This window comes from Trypanosoma grayi, assembly GCF_000691245.1.
Source record: "Trypanosoma grayi strain ANR4 Tgr_508_V1, whole genome shotgun sequence".
NCBI lineage: Eukaryota > Euglenozoa > Kinetoplastea > Trypanosomatida > Trypanosomatidae > Trypanosoma > Trypanosoma grayi.
Window position 1 is genome coordinate 1 of NW_008826127.1, and position 8,298 is coordinate 8,298.

At 51.1% G+C, this 8,298-nt stretch overlaps 5 protein-coding genes across 5 annotated transcripts; all 5 read right to left on the reverse strand.

Moving 5' to 3' along the window:
* DQ04_05081000 (glycerol uptake protein) lies at positions 1-1,361 on the reverse strand (the record flags this gene model as incomplete). The annotated part of the gene is made up of 1 exon (XM_009313966.1): positions 1-1,361. A coding segment is annotated over one exon (1,361 nt), but the record flags the coding sequence as incomplete, so codon positions are not given.
* A 481-nt stretch (positions 1,362-1,842) lies between these two features.
* On the reverse strand, positions 1,843-2,211 carry DQ04_05081010 (hypothetical protein; the record flags this gene model as incomplete). Its single annotated transcript, XM_009313967.1, has 1 exon — positions 1,843-2,211. The coding sequence occupies one exon, from the start codon at positions 2,209-2,211 to the stop codon at positions 1,843-1,845; it is 369 nt and encodes a 122-aa protein (XP_009312242.1).
* A 338-nt stretch (positions 2,212-2,549) lies between these two features.
* DQ04_05081020 (putative GUP1) lies at positions 2,550-4,382 on the reverse strand (the record flags this gene model as incomplete). The annotated part of the gene is made up of 1 exon (XM_009313968.1): positions 2,550-4,382. One exon carries the CDS (start codon positions 4,380-4,382, stop codon positions 2,550-2,552), a length of 1,833 nt encoding a protein of 610 aa, XP_009312243.1.
* A 431-nt stretch (positions 4,383-4,813) lies between these two features.
* Positions 4,814-6,484, reverse strand: DQ04_05081030 (glycerol uptake protein; the record flags this gene model as incomplete). The annotated part of the gene is made up of 1 exon (XM_009313969.1): positions 4,814-6,484. The coding sequence occupies one exon, from the start codon at positions 6,482-6,484 to the stop codon at positions 4,814-4,816; it is 1,671 nt and encodes a 556-aa protein (XP_009312244.1).
* A 677-nt stretch (positions 6,485-7,161) lies between these two features.
* Positions 7,162-8,292, reverse strand: DQ04_05081040 (hypothetical protein; the record flags this gene model as incomplete). The annotated part of the gene is made up of 1 exon (XM_009313970.1): positions 7,162-8,292. The coding sequence occupies one exon, from the start codon at positions 8,290-8,292 to the stop codon at positions 7,162-7,164; it is 1,131 nt and encodes a 376-aa protein (XP_009312245.1).
* Between the last annotated feature and the right edge of the window lie 6 nt (positions 8,293-8,298).

Below are 8,298 nucleotides of genomic sequence, written 5' to 3' on the forward strand. Positions count from 1 at the left end.
CATAGATTGAAGGAGGCATGCCAGTCCCGCCAGAAACCTTGAATGCTAACTGTGTTGGTAAAGCAGCGACGCATGTCTTCCGGCACGTCGACACCGTCTAGAAGCGACAGCAGCCGGAAGAGCTTCCACACGCAATTAAACTTCAGCCACAGAAATGCAAGCTGCAGGTAGAGCATACTGATCGATGCAAAGAAATTCGAAAAAGTAAGGACATGAATCGCATTCCGCACGGCGTTCACGAACACGAAGTGTAGCATCAAAGTTACCATCGAATACATCACAACGACACGCAGTGCGTAAAAAGCCTTCTGTCGCAGCGACATGGAAACGGTGGGATGGTGGCAGTGTGAGACAAATGCGTTGAAGGAGGACATGGGCCCCGCGATGTACAGGGGCACGTACAGCATGTACGCCAAGTAGCTCAGCAGGTTGTACTCACAGGGGCGGCGTGGGTGCTCCGTGCGGAACTTGTAGCAGCGCGTGGAGTGCGACCGCCCACCGCCTCCCGCCTCCCGCATCTGCGCACACTCCACGCACGTCGTGTCGTGCTTCCGCACAGCCCGCTCCTGCTGCGCCGCGCCGTCGTTGATCGCCTCGTAGAGGTCCATGTTGAACGCAATCATGCGGAGGGTGTACATGTTGAAGACAACCACCCAACGCAACCTTTGCGGCCACCACTCTTCGGACGTCAGAACGTATTTCGACGCGATGTGATCACCGTACCAACTATTGACGAATATCATTGCAATCTGCGAGACCCACATCACCGTCATGAACAATCGGTACGGCATCCGGCAGCGCACGGCATACACAGCAAAAACGTAATTGGCCAGTGCGAAGAGAAGCGGCACGAAGAACGACGGACCGTGGAGGAATGCGACAAAGCCCAACCCAACAACAACATGGTAGCGTTGCAACACTGTGGATTCCTTGCTCCCGCGGAATGCCCATCGAATGAACCAGGACCCCATCGCAAAGCACATGTAGAAGATAACAAGGAGCCACAACCACTTGTCTAGGTGACGCCATTGCCCATCACCCGAACCATTGTAGCCAATGGAGTAAAACGGTGCTTGCTTCAGCACCTTCCACCGCGGGGCCTCAACACCCAAGCCGGGGCTGTGCATGCGCGATGCCTCCGAGACGACATGGAACATGTAATACAAAAGGCCTAACATATAGGAGGTACACACAATGTACTCCAAGGAGAGCCGTGACTGCACAAGAGTGCAACTATCCTCAAGAGGCTGAGTTCGTTCCTGAGCGGGTGGTGGTTCTTTCGACGGCACCTCCACAAAAACAGCCAGTGAACTGTTCCCGTTCTCTGGTGCAGAATGCATTTTGCAGTTCACCGTAGACATCAGAGATCTCGAGGTATAATGCACCGCAGATTTATAGAGGCGGAAAAAGGGGGGCCAAAAAAAAGAACACTTTCTGAATATTGCTTCCTACGTGAATACGTGTATAATTGTGCTGTATAGGACAATGAAAAGAAAACTAAAAGAACCACGCCAGTCGACGCTCTACGTCCAGAGGCTGCGGACGGTGAGCCTACCCCTCTGGTGCGACTTGCTACAACGCACAGATGCAAAGAACAAAAGAAAAAGGAGTGAAGAAGAGGCAAAAATGAAAGACAAAAATGTACCTAATAGGTGGACTACAGCGTCCCAGTCGCAGGGCGAAACACCTACACAATTCTTCTGTGAATAGTGTCCCTTATCTCCCACTTTGTCCCGTGAGCCTCCACCGTTTGCGGTAATGATGATTCATGATGGCGAGAACACCCCACTGCGTGCGCGCCCGCAGGTGAGCGTGTTCGAGGACTCCCCATCGCTTCACTACTCACTGCGCCCTCGCCTCTTCATGGCGTGTCAGGGACCCGTCTAGCATTCCGCACCTGAACGCCTTCTCTAACATACATGGCGACAAAAAATTGTGGGGTTGGGAGAGTATCGTCGCTAGCAGCGGCAACACACCGACTCCTTCCGGCAGTGGCCCATCTTCGTTAAGCAGAATGTCAGCGAACGCGTTGCTCTGCATGAGTGCGTTGCACGCCAGAGAGGACGCTGACGCGGTGCCGTTCCGCTGAAGCGCTGCAAGCGGCGCGAGGGACGGCAGGATCCGCTGGGCCTGGCGCGTGCTCTGGATGTGCAGGGAGGCCCACACGTGGCGCGGCACACCGGCGCTCGCAAAGACGCGGCGACCAAACATGCAGCACAACAGTGCAATCTGTGCGGAGACTCACTACAGCAACAAGACAAATACGAAAAGAAAACCATTGAAAGACAGCAGTGTTACAGGTGTACGCGTGCAAGGCTCCCCTGCTTACTGTGTGTCCACGGGCGTATGTATGCATGTATGTGTGGGCGTGCCCTTCTCGAGACAACATAAACACAAAGCAGAAAGACACCACCGAAAAAGAAAAAATCGTGTGGGTATATATATATATACTTCCGTTCACTACACAAGGGACGCCACACTTCTTACTGAAAAACAACAACAAAAAACAAAAAAAAAAGAAACAAGACAAAAATGACATGGCCTATGTTTTACTTTTTGACGCATAAACCCAACCGCATTTGTTCACGGCGAAGTTGTTCCTCCCCATCATCGCGGTGTGCGAACCCGACATGCGAACAACAACAAAGAAATAAAAAGTACAAGGAGAGAAAAAGAGGGTTTAGATTACCCAAAATATAGAGGAGCACTATCGGCTTGTGCGAGTCAGAGTATCCATAGAGAAGCTCCCCATTAAACCCAATCATACAGGCAACGACCAAACTAAGGTGACTAAGCGCACCTGCCGCATTGCGCAGCATCGAGTAAACCAGTGGACTATTATTCTGAATTAGAGTGGTGCATCGATGAGTGGCGACGTAGCGAAGAAGAAAAAGCTCTACAAGAAGACACATACAGACACCCAAAGCCCAATGCAGCAAGTGAATCTCAATATCGTGCCATATCGCAATAAAGAAGAAAATGGGAAATATGCTGAAATGCTTTTTCCTACTTCCACCCATCGGAATGTACATGTAGCGTACGATCCATAGATTGAAGGAGGCATGCCAGTCCCGCCAGAAACCTTGAATGCTAACTGTGTTGGTAAAGCAGCGACGCATGTCTTCCGGCACGTCAATGCCGTCCAGAAGCGACAGCAGCCGGAAGAGCTTCCACACGCAATTAAACTTCAGCCACAGAAATCCAAGTGTCAGGTAAAGCACAATCGCCCGTCTCGAAAAGGAAATGGAGGAAAACACCGGCTCACCAAGAAGTATGGCTATAATGTATACGTAGTGGGCCAATATGATGAGCAACAAGAAATTGGCCACAGTACGCACAATGTACCGTTTCAAACCCACGTCATCAAGCGCCCGCGTAGGCTTATGTAAATGAGAAACATAGGCGTTAAATGACGACATTGGGCCTGCGATGTAGAGCGGAGGGTAAAACAGATATCCAAAATAACTTAGAATGTTATACTCGTGAGGGCTGCGTGGGTACTCTGTGCGGAACTTGTAGCACCGCAAACTCTCTGCGTCCAAACTGAATGGCACCGAGCCGCCATCCTTCCGCGCATACGCCTCCCGCATCTGTGCACATTCAATGCATGATGTGTCATGCTTCTGCAAGGCCTTTTCACGTCTCTCAGCACAAGAAACAATGGCTTCATGCATATCAGTGTTAAAGGCAATCATGCGTAGTACGCTCATGTTGTAGTGAACCGTCCACCGCATAAAAGGTTCCCACAATGAGTCGAGAAATCTCAAACCAAACCAAGCAAACCTATATCCATCAAAATAGTGATTGATGAATAGAAAAGCGATGTGCGCCACCCACATCACCGTCATGTACGCTTTGAAAGGAAGTTTGTCGTGCAGTTTCACGATACCATAGTAGTTCCCCAGAAAGAGAAGAATAGCAAAGGCGAAGCGGGGCCCACTAATACCAAATCCGAGGAGCATCCCTGTGACCACGTGCAAAATATACAGCGACGACACCCCCGAACCATTCTCACGCTGACGAAGACGAAGACGAAGACGACGCGAGATGTAAATAAATAAACCAAATAGCGGTAAAACGACAGGGAGTGCACGTGTGAGGCTGTACCACTGCCGATCCGTTACGTCCATTCCTTTCGAACCTAAACAGCAGAAGGGTGGCCACGGCGGCTTCAGATTGTGCTCCAGAACATTGTAATTCTCACGCGAAACCTTCCCAATATCGTAAGCGCCAAAATACGCAGCGGCCAGGATGAGAGTTCCAGCGCAGAACATGTATTCAAATGAGGATTTGCTCAGGTAACTCGGCGCCACTGTGTCGTGGCTACCTCCTCGCTGGCGCGAAGGGGGTCCATTCGATGTTGTCTGTACCAATCCCTGCATACTATTATACATATACCCCTTTGTTGCTATATATATATATATATATATATGCAGTGGTAACAATATTAAAAAAAAAAAGACACTCTCTCTATGATGTTAAAATAGCTGCCGGACTCCTGCTGTTCCCCACCTTCAATTAGGTGAAAAGCCAAATAGAAGCAAGGGGAAGGAATAATAAAGAAAGAGTCGATCTCTCCTCCGCTTCACTTTTCTAAAGTACCGGAACCAAGCAACCATGGCCGGAGGCAATATTGTTCTGGCCCTTTCCCAGTGAGAAGGAAACGGGATTATCGAGGCAACGACCGCTTTTAGATTTCTCAACACAAACGCAAAACACAATTTGGGCGTACATGGGCTCAGCCACACTCTGGTACTTTCCACCACCAGAGAGAGAGAAAGAGAGAGAGAGAGAGAGAGAGAAGCATTCGGTCTCATTCGACGAGGCCGTACCGCTTTTTAAGCCGCTTTACATTTACCGCCTCAACATCACGGTTGATCACACCGGTCACCGCCACACAGTACAATCCCACTCCTACAAGAACGCAAAAACTCAGAAAATCGGAGTGCGAATCATCGACAGTTTCGTGCTCCGTGCTGCGCCCCTGGTTTGATTCATTCCGAGAAGAAAAGCCAATCACATTGGCAACAATAAGACCGAAAACGGTAAAAACACCGCCAATAGAGCGCAGATGGCGCTCAAAACGGGAGCGGCGCAGATGAGAAAATCGTGGAGAGTTCCATGCTGCACTCACAATCAGTTCCAAGACAAATATTGTGACGACGCACATTGCCCATTTCAACAGGTAAAATGCAACATCGTGCCATATCGCAATAAAGAAGAAAATGGGAAATATGCTGAACTGCTTTTTCCTACTTCCACCCATCGGAATGTACATGTAGCGTACGATCCATAGATTGAAGGAGGCATGCCAGTCCCGCCAGAAGTCGCGAACGCTCACAGTATTAGTGAAGCAGCGACGCATGTCTTCCGGCACGTCAATGCCGTCCACGCACGCCGCAAGCCGGCTCAGCTTCCACACCAGACTGAACTTCAGCCACAGAAATCCAAGCGAAAAGTACAGCAGATACCCTTTTTGAGGAACACTCAACTCCAAAAAGTACTTCGGGTGCTGACGGAAGCCATTGACGAACAAGAAATGTAGCATGAACACCAGAACTGTGTATATCATGAGCACACGCAGTGCATAAAGAACCTTCTGTCGCAGCGACATGGAAACGGTGGGATGGTGGCAGTGTGAGACAAATGCGTTGAAGGAGGACATGGGCCCCGCGATGTACAGGGGCACGTACAGCATGTACGCCAAGTAGCTCAGCAGGTTGTACTCACAGGGGCGGCGTGGGTGCTCCGTGCGGAACTTGTAGCAGCGCGTGGAGTGCGACCGCCCACCGCCTCCCGCCTCCCGCATCTGCGCACACTCCACGCACGTCGTGTCGTGCTTCCGCACAGCCCGCTCCTGCTGCGCCGCGCCGTCGTTGATCGCCTCGTAGAGGTCCATGTTGAACGCAATCATGCGGAGGGTGTACATGTTGAAGACAACCACCCAACGCAACCTTCGCTGCCACCAGGGTGCAGACGTCAGAACGTATTGCGACGCGATGTGATCACCGTACCAACTATTGACGAAGAGCATTGCAATCTGCGAGACCCACATCACCGTCATGAACAATCGGTACGGCATCCGGCAGCGCACGGCATACACAACAAAAACGTAATTGGCCAGTGCGAAGAGAAGCGGCACGAAGAACGACGGACCGTGGAGGAATGCGACAAAGCCCAACCCAACAACAACGTAGAATTTCATAAGGGCAAGGCCTCCACACTTTCGGAACAAACGCGAGACGAGTGCAAACAACAACAATACGGGTACAAAGGGCACCGCAATATTGCTGAAATTTCTCCACTGATCGTCGGTGGAGTCGTAGCCGACGGAACCGATAGCACTAAAGATTGAAAGGGGCTCCTCTACCATTGGGATTTTCTCGTAGTTTTCACGCGATACCGCTCCAGCAGCTATAAACATTGCACCAACGGAAACGAGAGCGTAGCACCAATGCACTGCATAAGCCAATCGCCACCTCATTGAATGGACTATTGGTGCTGCCCTTGGCGCCGAGGACGTAGGAGAATTGTGGGACACTAACCGTCCGTTTGAGAAACTGGTGTGGACTGATACTCCTATTGTGTCCGACGTGCTGCAGTCACCACTGTGATGACGTGCGGTTGAACTTGTATCATGCTTTTCGTTGGAAAGCAAAACTGACTTATCCATTCCTTCTTCGTGTGTGTGTGTGTGTGTGTGCGGTCTGACTAGAAACACTACAAGAACTCTCTATATAGCTTTTGATAAGCATTCCAAACCGGAAAGGAATGAGAAAACATGATAATCCTCATGCAACTCCAACAAAGGAAGAGAAACCAACAACAAGCCGTCTCACGTTTTGTGGGCACATACATAACTAAACACCCAAAAATACTTATAAAAAAAAGACAGTGATTTGGATGGTCTAAACATCTAGTTGTTTCTATGGACCTCACATCAAATGTATGTATGTATATGTCTATGTACTACAATATAAATAAAAAAATATATATATATGTTTATGTGCACATGCTTGATGCTCATTAAGGCATATCTCTGTTTCTAAGCGACATTCCTATGCACTAATTTTGCTTCATCATTCTTCCTCCCTTTTCCGACTGTTGCCCAATTAGCCAGCAGACAGAAACATCAAAACATCAGTAACAACAAAAACCTATTCAGCTGTGGTTCTGTAGGATGCAGTCCACTATAAACTCCGCGATGTAGTTGTCCAGCACCGTGCCACACGCGGCATCAACCACCCACCGCCCCGCCTCCTCGCTGGCGGGCGTCAGCTGCAGCAGCAGATCCTCGTAGCAGTCCACCTCGGATGCAATCCACTCAATAAAACGCACAGGCGGTGAAGCTGGAGTGAGAGGCATTGCAGTTGTGTTGTCGGAGCGTTCAAATAGTGAAGACCAACACACCTCGGGCTGCGCCGCGGCGTACGCCTTTGCCACGCAGGAGGTGCTTGTTGGTGCCGCCCGCAAACACTCACGACGCCTGTCAGCCTTCGCCGCCTCCCATGCGAGAAACTCCTGCAGTTCGGGCTCCAGCGGACGGCTGGCATGTGGTGAGGGCAACAGTGGTGCATCTTCACGTGTTCCCCGCGAAACCTCCGCGTCGAGGTGGTTGACGAAGAATTGCATCAGACATCGCGTCACATCTTGCTGCTCGTTATATTCGTCAAGAACATGCTGCGCCGTCGCGGCGTTCTCCTCGTGTGGTCCACGGCACAAGGGGCTGTAGGCATTACTTGCCGGCCCAGCCCACACACTATCGCTACTGGCGCTTGCCACAGTGTGCACCTCCTCCGCACACACAACGGGGAGACTCGGCTGCTCCACTGGCGGCGAAAATGGCGTGCACACCTCCGGTGAGATGCCCTGAGACTCGCAGTGGCTCTGCGGTGTGAACGAGGAGGTAGTAGATGACATTGGCGGAATTCCCTTGCTGTGAAGAGGAAATGGGCCGACTCCCTCAGCTGGCTCGTCTCCGTCGCTCTCGTCCACTTCAATCTCAATCACGCCTGCAGCCACTGCAGCAAGAGAGGGGCTGCGGCTGATGTGTGTACTCGGTTGCGTGTCCGTTGCTGTGGCGGTGGGCGCCTCCCTTCGCCGCCATGCCGACCTGCCTGACGTCCTCGAGCACGACTGCAGACGAGCGGCGTATTGAGACTCCAAGAGTGCCAGACGCTTCTCGTGACTTCGCGCCGCGTTTTCGCGACTTCTCTCTAGAAACAACTGGAGGGCTTCATAATCCACTACACCGCCGCGCAGTCCTTCGTCATCTGATGGGCCTCCTCGCATCTCACA